The sequence below is a fragment of the Mus musculus genome, chromosome 7, assembly GCF_000001635.26.
Source record: "Mus musculus strain C57BL/6J chromosome 7, GRCm38.p6 C57BL/6J".
In the NCBI taxonomy this organism is placed as follows: Eukaryota; Metazoa; Chordata; class Mammalia; order Rodentia; family Muridae; genus Mus; species Mus musculus.
In genome coordinates, this window is record NC_000073.6 from 139,995,327 (window position 1) to 140,008,181 (window position 12,855).

At 48.3% G+C, this 12,855-nt stretch overlaps 1 protein-coding gene across 7 annotated transcripts in view; it reads right to left on the bottom strand.

The window, feature by feature from the left end:
* Window positions 1–628: 628 nt before the first annotated feature.
* The window catches only part of Tubgcp2 (tubulin, gamma complex associated protein 2), a 40,720-nt gene continuing 28,493 nt past the window's right edge, over window positions 629–12,855 (bottom strand). For 3 of the 7 annotated variants that reach the window (NM_001286007.1, NM_001286011.1, NM_133755.2), the window contains 13 exons: window positions 12,561–12,768; window positions 12,101–12,300; window positions 11,526–11,715; window positions 10,689–10,834; window positions 9,944–10,124; window positions 9,473–9,653; window positions 6,100–6,272; window positions 5,689–5,817; window positions 3,901–4,021; window positions 3,443–3,586; window positions 2,646–2,774; window positions 1,456–1,619; window positions 629–840 (listed from right to left, as the gene is read on the bottom strand). In NM_001286007.1, the coding sequence (NP_001272936.1) occupies window positions 705–840; window positions 1,456–1,619; window positions 2,646–2,774; window positions 3,443–3,586; window positions 3,901–4,021; window positions 5,689–5,817; window positions 6,100–6,272; window positions 9,473–9,653; window positions 9,944–10,124; window positions 10,689–10,834; window positions 11,526–11,715; window positions 12,101–12,300; window positions 12,561–12,768 (2,102 nt within the window). In that variant the 3' untranslated portion in view covers window positions 629–704. Of the gene's footprint in view, window positions 841–1,455; window positions 1,620–2,645; window positions 2,775–3,201; window positions 3,587–3,900; window positions 4,022–5,688; window positions 5,818–6,099; window positions 6,273–9,472; window positions 9,654–9,943; window positions 10,125–10,688; window positions 10,835–11,525; window positions 11,716–12,100; window positions 12,323–12,560; window positions 12,836–12,855 lie in introns of those variants that run through there. The other 4 variants (XM_030243026.1, XM_011249861.3, XM_030243027.1 and 1 more) reach the window with 3 other exon arrangements.

The window sequence follows — 12,855 nt, forward strand, 5'->3', positions numbered from 1 at the left end:
ATGATTCATCTAGACTGGTTGGCCAGCAAGCCCTAGGAACCCACCTACCTGTACCCCCAGCACTGGGAATAGAGAAGTGTCCCACTACACCCAGCATTTAATATAAGTGTTGTGCTGGCTAGACTTATGTCAATTTCATACATGCCGGAGTCATTTTAGAAGAGGAACCCCAACTGAGAAAATGTCCCATGAGATTGTCCTGTGGTGCATTTCCTTGATTGATGCTTGGTATGGGAGGGACCAGCTCGCTGTGGGTGGTGGTGCTTCCCAGCTGGTCCTGATCCTGGGTATGATGGGAAAGCAGGCTGAGTAAGCCACGGTAGAGCCAGTAAGCAGCACTTCTCCATGGCCTCTGGATCAGTTCCCGTCTCTAGGTTTCTGCTCTGATTTTCCTGGTTGATGAACTAGACTGACTACAAGGTGTAAGTTGAAACAAACCCCATCTTCTCCATTTTGCTTATGTTTATGTTGTTTCATCATAGCAACAGAAGCCCTAACTAAGATCTGAATTTAGGTCTTCATATTTGCACAGAAAACATTTTACTGACTAAGCCATCTCTCTAGCCCTCTGAAAAGCTTCTAAAAGGAAGTCTAACATCTTGAAAAAGGAAATCATTGAGCCAAGACAGAAACTCAAACCATATTTAAGCAGTAATAATGCACAACAGCCATGTTCCAGAAATAATGATATTTAACAAGTGAGCTCATTGCGCAGGAATGGCCACCCTGGGTGCTGGTGCTGAGGGTCCCCGTGGGACAGGCACTTGGGGGGCAGCCTTCTGACTCCTTTCTGCAGACAGACGTTCCAGGCGTTCAGCATAGAAACCATTGAAATCTAGTCTTTAGAGGAGGAAAATGGGTGTCAGAAAAACTCCAGGCAGAAGCTAGCCCAAGCTGAGAAAATACACAGGATCTGCCATGGTTATCCATGTGCCAACCCACGTCTCCCAATCATGTGACAGGTTCAACCAGGGCCTCTTCCAGGCAGAGGGAGGGGCATGCTCCACCTGCCAGTGCATGGATACATGAGCAGGTCTCGATCCCTGTGGGCCTTATTGTGTGCCATTGGTCAGGGTTCTCATTACCCAGCATCTCCTGGCAATGGGAGTCTGAGGGTGCCCAGGCTTGGGAAGCCTGGCTGTGATTTTCTGTGCTAGAGACCTCAGAAGTGAGAGCATCTCAGAGTAGCACAGGACACCAGATGGTCCCAATGTACAAACTAGTACTTTTCAAAGAACAATTCAGGAATGGTATCTCATTCCTGGATGAAGCCAGAGCTCCTTCCTATCCCAGTGCTAAGCAAACAGCCGCTCAACCAGAGGGGTCACAGCTGGCCCCTCCCTTCCACAGCCTTTGCCCAGATGTGGGCGCCTGATGCTGGAGCCAATGGGGAGCAGTGGTAGTGGTGAGAGCAGATGGCAGGGCTGGGCTTTAGAATCAGGAAGTGTTACTTACCTGGAGATGACACTGGCCATGCCATGTTCGCAGTCACTGGTGCTGTAGACACTTAGTCGGGCCAGCAAATCAAGAAGATGGGCAGAGAAGTTTTTGTCAAAGTTGTTGATGGTGGCCTCGAAACCAGAGGCCAGCTGAGGAGCATCCACATGCTCAGACAGATGCTGAAAACAGAGCCCAGGGAGCTCAGGATTGGTTACCGGGGAGCTGCACGCATGCTCTTCCCTTCTTGGTATTTTAGGTTTTTAATTTTGAGACAGACTGTTGCTACCATACTTCAGGCTGCCTTGTGATTCTCCTGCCACAGCCTCCTGAGTGCTGGGATCAAGGCTTGTGCCACCACATCTGGCTCTCTATTTTGGAGACAGAGTCTCATGTTGTCCAGGCTGGCCTTGAACTTCCTTTGCATGTCTGGTCCTTCCCAGTGCGGGGTGCTGGGACAGGGACCATACCTAGCTCCCTCGTGTTTAATGGAAGAAACTGGTTTGTCTTCTCCCCATTTATAAAAGATGGGAACAGGGCACAGCAAATGGAGAAACACTTGAGGCAGCAGGCCCAGCACCCTAGGGCTTCTCCAGGCTGTGGTCCGATTTCAGGGCTACTGCTGTTTTCCGCCCAGCCTCTAACAAGCAAGGACAGGCCTCTCTCCTACTGCTCTTGCTTGGCGCCCTCATGCTTTTACACTATCTCCCATTTGCTAGCTCCTGACTATGAATCCTAAAGGCTTCATGGATGGTCATCTGGATCAACTGACTAATCAGGGAAAAGCACTTCAGCCAGGCAAAGCTCTGTGCTCCAGGGCAGCCCAGCCTACCCCACACAATAGCTGTATAGATGACTGCGCAACACTCTGGAGGCCCTATGTCTGGAAACTCAGTGTTGAGAAGGAAGTCTCTAGCGCTGTGTTGGAACCTAACTTCAGGACCTGAGTGTCTCCCTTCGTAGAGGTAAATGCCAGAGAAAGGCAACTGAAGGTCTCTGCCTTAGTCAGACTTGTTCTGTAGCTGAACCTGGTTCTGAACAGCTGATCTCTTGCCTCCACTTTCCAAGTGCTGGGATTCTGGGTATAAGCCACCACCCGGCTTTATAATGTCTGTCTTGTTTAAGGTTTTATTTTCTTAAGTTTGCAATGCTAATACTGTCGTAGCTTAGAAGGAAGGTCTTTCTGGATAAGCCCCATGGCCACATACCTTCCTGGTAAGCTCCTTCCGGGGGCGATCCTCAATCCGTTCAGTCTCTGTGGGTGGCCCCTGCACACTACCCTGATCCAGTGTCAGACGGCCTAGCTCACTGTCCAGTTTCATACTCTGTGTAAATTTCTAAAGGTGAGTCATGAGGAAAGGTTATGGTTAGCTTCATATACAGTGTGCCACACAAGACAGCAAGTACCGACAGGTGCACAGTACCCAACCCAGAGACACAGGAACACAGAGCTCTAGACAGGATGTTAGTTCTTAGCATTCCCAGGTCTACATTTTTCAGTGACTACCAACTGAGTTTCCTAAGGACATAGTTAGTTGTCTTGTGTTTCCTATGTGGGAATTAACACGGCCCCTAAACATCTAAGGAATGAGCCTCACAGCCCTGATCCCTCCATAACCTAGAACCACCTACATTTTCTACCTCCTGACTGCTCTGAAGTACTGCCTAAAGACTCCCTGGCTCCCAGCATCCTCCAGCCCAGAGACCCCAGACTACCCTTCTGTCACTGACGTTTTCTGCATTATTTGCACAACTGCTCGAGATAAGTTCAATCATGTTTAATACTCAGTTTTGACAAATGAATGCAAAGGCATTTGGAAGAGACCTAAGACAGAGACCAGCACAGGGATGCTGAGAAATAAGGCGGCCCTTGAAAGCTTCACAGCCAGAATGGGATGGCCTGGCCACAAAGACCAGGAGCTCTGCAAGGCAGAGGTTGTGGGACAGAGCAGCACGTGGCAACAGCCTAGACATACCCACGCTCCCACGGCCTCCTTGTCCTCACCTGCATACAGTTGGTAAACATGACGCATACGGACATGAGCTTGGAGAAAACCTTCAGCAGCTCAGGGTTGGTCAGCATGCAGTCCTTCAGGCAGTTGTCAAGGAAGCTTGTGTGGTGGCCAAGGACATCGTCAATGTTGGAGGCCTGCAAACAAAGGCCGGGGACGTCACCGAAGATCCTGGGCATGTTGTTTTCAGTTCTGGCTTGGTACCCTATTGCCTGTATGTTGCCATTGTCTCAATGGGCCTGTGATCTCTTAAAGACTACTTGTCTTTCTCCCTTCTTTCTCTGTCTCCTCTCATCTCTCTCATGAACATGAGCAGCAAGCAGGCAGATGGGAGGCGGTGGACATTTTTGTGGTTGCCATAACACCCCCCTAGCACATGATGCTGTTATGAAATGCATTCTGGCTGGGACAGAGCCTCTCAGATGCTATAATTTACAGAGCAGAAACTCACAGATTTCAGGTTTTTCTCAAGGATGTGCCAGGTCGGTTCCATCACTTCAAACATCATGTAGTACTGAATATTCTGGACAAAGTTGAGCATTCGCTGCCGCAGAGTGAAAGCACCAGCAAACCTGAGTACACAAGGAACAGGTACTGAGTGCACAAGGAACAGGTACTGAGTGCACAAGGAACAGGTACTGAGTGCACAAGGAACAGGTACTGAGTGCACAAGGAACAGGTACTGAGTGCACAAGGAACAGGTACTGAGTGCACAAGGAACAGGTACTGAGTGCACAAGGAACAGGTACTGAGTGCACAAGGAACAGGTACTGAGTGCATAAGGAACAGGTACTGAGTGCACAAGGAACAGGTACTGAGGAGGTGATGCAGATACAGCACGAAGCTCATGTAGCGCATGGTGATGGCTTCCACCTAACTCCACAGCAGAGTGGACTCTCATGATCCTAGTTCTCCTGTGCTGATAGCCCAGACACAGGGACAAATGACATTAACAAGATGTCTGAGTGCTGAGGTCAGTCTGAAGACACTCACTCCCACCTCTGGCTTCATCAGGGTGTCACTGATGTCCTACCCAGTACAACTCTCATTCCCTGCATCCTGAAAAGGGAATGACAAACAGCCGTAGCATGGAGACATGGAGCATGGACCTGTAGCTGACTACACCACCCAGAGCAGGTGTGAGGTTTGAATGCCATGTCCCCAGTTGGTGGCTGTTTGGGGAGGTTTAAGATGTGTAGCCTTGTTGTAAGAAGTGTGTTACTGGAGGTAGACTTTAAAGGTTTCAAAAGACTAGCAACATTTGCGACCTCTCACTATCCTGTCTCCTGCTTCACTTCAAGTTGTGAGCTCTTGGCTGCTGTTCCAGCTGCCATGTCTGTCTGCTGCTGCCATGCTCTTGGCCATGATGGTGATGGACTCTCATCCCTCTGGAACCATGAGTCCAAAATAAACTTTCTTCCATACTTTGTCTTGGTTTTGGTGTTTCATCACAGCAGTAGAAAAGTAGTTAAGATGTCAGGTAGGTAGTAATGCCAAGAACTACCACCATGGCTGGCTCCACACACTTGTGTTCTACTGGGACAATTCTTTCCCAGATCTATTTTCTTTTTAATTATATGTATGTGTCATGTGTATGTGGTATCCTCACATGAATGCAAATGTGAGGCCTTGGAGCTGGCGTTACAGCTGTTCAGTGTGGGCACAGGGAGTAGAGCTTTGGTTCTCCAAGAGCATGGCATGCTTTTAACCCCTGAGCCACCTCTTCAGCTTCCTGAGACAATTCTTAAGAAACTTTACCCTCAAACTCTCCTTTAAACATGAGCCAGCCCCACACACTAGTGTACAAAAGGTGACCAGAGCACTTCCCAGTACTTCCCACCCTATGCACTCAGAAAGAGAGAATGCAGAGAGGGGCTATGTGCTGTAACAGAGCCTCGAAGTCAGGTCTATGAGGATCTGGACAGTGAGTGTGCAGCTAATGGGGAAGCCATGAAAGTGGATAAGCTAGAAGTGACTTCCAAACAACGTTTTCAGACTCAAAGAGCAGAGCCACTTCTCTTAGCATGACAGAGGGCAGACCAGACACACCACTTCTCTTAGCATGACAGAGGGCAGACCAGACACACTACTTCTCTTAGCATGACAGAGGGCAGACCAGACACACCACTTCTCTTAGCATGACAGAGGGCAGACCAGACACACCACTTCTCTTAGCATGACAGAGGGCAGACCAGACACACCACTTCTCTTAGCATGACAGAAGGCAGACGAGACACACCACTTGGCGGAGTGCAGTGCATGCTGCTTGGCCGTCTTGTTGCTGATCCAGACACTGCAGAGCTGCCGCTCCACGTGCTTGCAGTAGAACATGTGTCGGAAGAGCATCTGGTAGCGGGTGAGTGCCTTCCTGCAAAGAGGGGCCATGTCAGCAACCTGGACAAGGCAGCCCGTGCTGCTGACTGGGCTGCACCAACAGGGAGTAAGAACAACCCAGCAGCCTACAGGGTGAGGCTGCCCAAGCAGGCAGTTCTGACTCCCATCCACCCCGCACTGAGCTGGAAAAGCAAACAAGTTTCTTAATACGAGCAGAGGTTAAATACCAACTGAAAAGCCTGATCTGAAAGGTCAGGAACAGCTCAGTGGTGAGCACTTGCCTGAGCATAAAGAGCCTGGGTCACATAGGACTCACCTGTTAATAATCAGTGACAGGGGCCATTTGACCATGTAGTCAAAGGAGAAGGCCTCCAGACCACTCAGTGTGAGCTCCGTGGGGTCAGCATGGGTCATTGCCTTTTCCTGCTTGGTCTCGATGGCCAGAACCCGCAAAAGCTGAGTGATTAGGTCGTGAGGCATCAGTTCAATCTGGGGAGGTGGAAGAAAAGATGGACACAGAATTGTCTTGGCCCTTACCTAGCCAGGATTGGAGCTGGGAACCGAGAAAGCTTCTTAAACTCTATTACAGGCCAACCACCCGCTGATAACCCTTAATTAACAGATTAGGTTGGAGCCAGCAACAAAGGCCCACACCTTTAATCCCTGCACTTGGCAGGAAGATTATGTGAGTTCAGGGCCAGTCTGGTATACATAGCGAGTTCCAAGACAGTCAGGTTTTCTATGCAGAAACCCTGCTCCAAGAGAAAAAGTCAGGTTGGGATGTATGCTGTGCACTGGTGACCCCCTGCCTGGCAGTGTCAGGTCCTAGCTTCTGTCCACAGCACCACACGGGAAAAAATGACACGAAAGCATCTTCCATTAAAATGGAAGAGAGGATAAAGGAAATTTGCTTTTTAAAGGGTTATTTTTATTACATCATGTGTATCTGTGAGTATCTATATGTATGTATGTATGTATGTATGTATGTATGTATGTATATATGTATGTATGTATATATGTATGTATGTATGTATGTATATATGTATGTATGTATATATGTATGTATGTATGTATGTATGTATGTATGTAAAATGTATATATCTGGTGCCTGTGGAGGTAAGAAGAGAGCATTAGATACTGGAATTCAAGACACAAGCTACTCAAGTTGGGAGCTGAGAACCAAACTTAGGTCCTCTGCAAAAGCAGCGAACACTCCTGTGCTGGCTGATTTGTCAAACGGATACAAACTAGAGTCATTTGGAAAAGGAGAATCTCAAGAAAATGTCTTTAATTTGCCTACCGACAGGTCCGTGATGCATTTTCTTAATTAGTGATTGATATGGGGTTACCCAGGCTAATGTGAGTGATAACACCCTTGGGCTGCTGGTCTTAGGTTTTATAAGAAAGCAGGCTGAGCAAGCCATGAGGTCCAAGGTGGTGAGCAGCATCCCTCTGTGTCCTGCCTCCTGACCTGTGTGAGCTCCGGCCCTCAGCGATGGAGTGTGATGTAGAACTGTAGGCTGAAATGAACCCATCCCAAGATGCTTTTGGTCATGGTGTTTATCACAGCAATAGAAACCCAAGATAACTTTGAATGACTAACCCTTCTTTCTGGCCCTTAAAATAACATTTTAAATGTTTCTGTTGTTATTATGAGTGAGGAACCATAGGAGTGAAGACCTTTTATTTTACCTGTGAAGTTGACACATACTTGGTGAGATTCATGACAGTGATTATTATGGACAAACAGTACTGTCTACAACATTAACTATTAAATACTTATTAAAGCCAACCACATGCCAGTTTGCTAAGGGTTCCTATAAGACTTAAATATATGTCCACAAAGACAAAAATATAAAAGACAGGAAAAAAAACAAAGCATAAAGAATCAATGAGGAAAAGCACAAACAGCTCCTGAACAAAGCAAGCGCTCACCATCTCCTAACAGTCATGGGCACGTAGACCACTCTCATCCTGCTTGTCAACGTAACACAGATGGGGACATCAGGTGCGCAGACATGACTCTCATTTGCCCCACAGCCAGCACCTTGTATGTTCTGCCTGGATGATCAGGCCACAGACTGCCACTAGGAATAATAAACCCTACAAAATTACTCCTACACTTAATAAGAGATCCAGAAATACATGAAATGAAGAACAGAACTGCAAAGAAAACGAAGATCTACAAGAACAGTGGGGCCTCAGCCTTACTCTCAGTAATAGATGGAAGCTGCGTGCACAGCACTAAGAACCATCCAAGACCTGTCGAGCACAGGAAGAACCCATGTAGAATCCCAGGACCATCATGATATGTTATAAAACTTATACTAAGGGCTGGAGAGATGGCTCAGCAGTTAAGAGCACTGACTGCTCTTCAGAAGGCCCTGAGTTCAAATCCCAACAACCACATGGTGGCTCACAACCATCCATAATGAGATCTGACTCCCTCTTCTGGTGCGTCTGAAGACAGCTACAGTGTACTTATTTATAATAATAAATAAATCTTTGGGTCAGAGCGAGCGAGGCCTGAGCGAGCAGAGGTCCTGAGTTCAATTCCTAGCAACCACATGATGCTCACAAACCATCTGTACAGCTACAATGCACTCATATACATAAAATAAATAAATAAATCTTAAAGAAAAGCATACAAAACAGTGAAGTTAGAAAACTAAGTAACAGTGTTGGAGATCTGCTCTTCCAGGGAGCCCGGGTTCAGATCCACATCCACATCCACAGTGGCCACACAGCATCCACAGTGGCCCACAACTGCCTGTAACTCCAGTTCCCACGGACCCACGCCCTCCTCTGTCCTCCACAGGCACTGCACACATACATGTGTAGGCAAGACATATAAAATAAAGAAAATTTAAAAACAAAAACAAAAAAACCCTAAGCAACAGAAGACAATCCTGAACATTTATAACTAAATGGAAACAAATCACTAAAGAAGAAGAAAGAAGAAATCATAGAATCAGTTGAGCCACCATGTAGTTGTTGGGAATTGAACTCAGGACCTCTCGAAGAGCAGCCGGTGCTCTTAACCACTGAGCCATCTCTCCAGCTCTCATTGAATCTCTTGAAACAAAAGAAAATAAAGCATGCTAAAATAGCCTAACTTTAAAATTCAAGAAACTATGAACAGAAATTAAGTTCAAAGCTAACAGAAACAACAGGTTGATAGAAACACAGAAGAAAAAGGAAGAAATAAATATAAGGAAGAAAGTAATAAAACCAAGATCGAGGTCTTAGAAACATCAGGGGAACTAGCAAGCTTTCAGATACATGAGGGAGAAAAGAAGACAAACCACTGAACTCAGAGATGAAGGGGGCTCTTCCTGCCAGCCTTAGAAGTCCGAACAGCTCTCTGCACTGCACGGCAGCAGACACACACCCTGCTGATGGCAACGCCAGGGTAAACGCGGGAAACATCACAGCCCGCATGAAACGGAGCGCTCATGCAGTATCCCCACCTACGCTCCGTCGGCCTATTGACACCGGCATGGACCAAACTCACAGGAAAAGTACAAAGCGGTGCCTCCTGTGAGTCCAGACACAAACCCCTAAACAAAATGCTCGTAAGCCAGTGTTCTCTGACATAGGAAGAACGCCTGGTAGGACACCCTGACTGGGCCTGCTGTGCTCTTCCCATGCTGCAGAAGCGAGGTGCCATGATGGTAAACACTGCTCACCTTGAGGTCGTCTTTGAAGGGGTCAGTGTTGGCAGTGCTCATTCGCAGGGCCAGCTCCAACAGGGCCTCCAGGCGTGTGAGTATGATGTCCTCCACTGGCTTCCTGAGCTCCTCCTCAGTCAGGTCCATGAAATGCACGAAGAAGTCCCCCTGGTCCATCAGGAAGTAGCGCTTGATGGACCTGTGTCAGGGTTGGTGAACATATAGCCTGACCCTGCCTCCACCATACATCATACAGAGGTTTGGCAGCTCTCAGACAGACATGGGGCTGCTCTGCTCAGGCATGGCAGAGGAGGGACTGACAGCAAGGAGCTGAGAGACCTGTTGGCTTGTACGGTCTGAGAACTAGAGAACTGAGGAGACCCTGCCACCTCACACTGAGGCTGCAGAGAGCCTGTGGAGAGATAAAAAATGTAGTTGCTAAGAAGAGCATTCTACTTTCAGCCCCATGGATACAAAGTGAAGTCCAACCTCAGGTGGGCCACCAGCTCCTTCTCCTCCATGAGGAAGTCCAGCAGCACTTTGCTGGCATAATTGAACGCTTTCTCTATCTGCTCCACATATGCCCGCTCTTTAAGGGTATAGATGATTTCTTTGGCTACGGGACAGGTGACATCATGACCACACTCTCTGACCACATTTAGGTATTTTCCTGAAAAAAAGGAAGGTGGGTTTAGTATGTACATGCTGAGTCTCAGGCCTGAACCTTTATGATGCCAACCAAACATGAGGTAGTAGGCCAGACATGACGCATAATTTGCTTCCTAAAAAAGACTGTGCAATAGTTCTTTAGGTCTGTTATAGGAAGGATTTTGCAAAGCCTTGAGATCTAGATTGCTAAATAATCCCCCAGCCCTTTCTGATTCTGTTCAGGTTTCAGAGCAGAGCAATATGTCAAGGCCCCGAGGATTTGCCTAATCTCTACATCAGCCCCTAACCTATGCAATGGAACTAAAAGATGCAGCTGGCCTAGAAGGTGTGGGTTCCTCATGGCTTTTGTTGCTAAATGACGGAGTTTTAGATGTAGAAACCCAAGATATAAAGCCATGTCCGAGGCAGACAGCTTCCTGATTAGGGGCCAGAATGAAGTGATGGAGAACTAGGAACCAGTGGCTAGCAGCTCAGGGTAGTAGGCCACTCCCGCTAAGTCATCTTCAGGGACAGAGGGGCTGGAAGGCTGTGATGGCCTCCTTGGAGAGGTCCAGGCAGCAGTCACCTGTGCTGAGGATCTTGCCTGCTACCTTCTGCAGGAAGGATGGGATCTGCTGCGGCAGCACAGTGTAGCGCTGGTCCCAGTACTTGTCGTTGTAGTCCTCCTGGATCTTCTCCTTCCGCAGCTCGTGTTCCTCCACCATGAACTCACTGTAAGTCACACAGAGTTTCAGGCCACTACAGCACAAGCCCAGACAACTCTGGTGTGGCCACATACTTCCAGGACCGTCCTGCACAACCACTCAACTGTGAGCTGAGCAACTGAGCCTTACTTGGGAGCAGGTGTCTCATTTGAGACCCAGCTGAGTAGCTTCCTCCCTACTCTTCCATTATGGCCACAGGAGAGACACACAACGACTTGTTCCAGCTACATGGGCCTGTCAGCAACAGAATCAGACCCCTCCCACAGAGTTCCAAGAACCATTGACCTGTGGCCAGAAGGAAACTGAATTCCTTGTGAGGCACTAAATTCTTTTGTTTGGCCCCTCCATAAAGAAACCCAAGGCCCATCCTATGGTAGAGCACATGCCATGCCTGAGTCTCATCCTCAGCACAAGAGAACAGAGGTCTCTATGACCTGGTCACTTGCTTTACATATTTAAAGGTGTCATGCTGAAGTGGCAACCACTCAACCACATGGAAGCAGTAAGGACATGGCTCCAGATTTAGACACCAGTGTTCCTCACTCAACAGGATAAAGCTGCAGACAGGCAGAGTGAGTGACACACATTCCTCAGCTCATAGCCGTTGTGTCCAGGACTTGTGTCTGACTATCCCTTCTCAGAGGCTATTGCACAGTGGAGAGTCCAGGTGAGAGGTATCTAGCACCCATAGGTCCTACCTGTATGGGTCATGAATGATGCCCCTATAGATCCACTTCTCCAGGATCTCGAAGTAAGGTGCACTGGCTGCCTTGGTCAGATAGAGGCACAGCTCCTGCGCCTGGCTGTCCCCGGTGTAGTTGAAGCTCCTATCATGAAGAAGGCTCAGTGTCGACCCGCCCACACACTCGCCTTTATCCACTGAGGTGGCTGTGGGTAGAAAGGGGTGGCTCACTACCAAAACGTCTTTAAGCACCCCTGCCAGATATAACCCCTACCAAGACAGGTGTCAAGCTCAGATGCTAAAGCCACAGTTACTAATAAGACTTATCAAGAAAAGCCTCCAGGCCTAGCATGGTGGCACATACCCAAATCTCAGCACTTGGGAGGCTGAAGCAAGATGATTGCCAGTTAGTACCAGTGTGGACTACATAATTGAATTTGTCAACTAGTCTAGAATACATAATAAGACCCTGTTTCAAAAAAAAAAAGATGTGACAAGAACTTCACCTTGCCACCATGCCACCAGAGAGAATGGCCCTGCCATGCCTTAGGGAGCCCCCCACCTGTAGCCCCTCCACCAGCAGGTCCATACCAAGGGAGGCAAGGATGTCGATGGTGCGCATGGCTGGCTGGATGTAGAACCAGAGCTTCTGCAGTGAGAGGAGGCCCTGCCTGTGCAGCTGTTCCAGCTGTGTGACCAGAATCAGGTATTCCTTTACTAGGGTTCTCATGGCAGCAGCCAGGGCATGGTTCACCTGCCCATATTCAAATGAAGACTTCTCCTCAATGAACCTACAGCAAAGATACATGGACACTGTGGGGGAAGAGCTAAATTACCAAACAAAAGCTGAGCTATTCCAAGTTCCCTTCTCACCCAGGAACAAATCACTCACTCCAGTACTTAGAGCCAATGGGACTCCGTGGTATTAAGAGTTTAGTCAAGATAGGGACTGGGGACTCATAGGCTCGTCAAAATTTGTTAGGAAGAAGGGAGAATCACAAACCAGGAAAGGACTTTATCAGGGAGGTGGCTGGTCACACCGGGGACTCACCTGGTCACAGTAGAGTAGCTGGCGGCCACAGGGAGGATTCTGTTTACTAGCTCCCGGATGGACAGGTCCAGGTTGGGGTCGACAAGGAAGGTACGGTTCTGCCTCCCAGCCAAAGGCTGAGCAGTGATATACCTGCCATCCACACCCACAAGCACATAGAGCAGATCTTCCACCACAGCTGACTCCTGGGAGGCCAAGGGCAATGTACCTGCAAGGCACAGGCAACACTAGACTCCCCACGCCACCGGTTCTATAGCCTTACCGACCTCTGTAACCTGCACACACAAGGATGGGA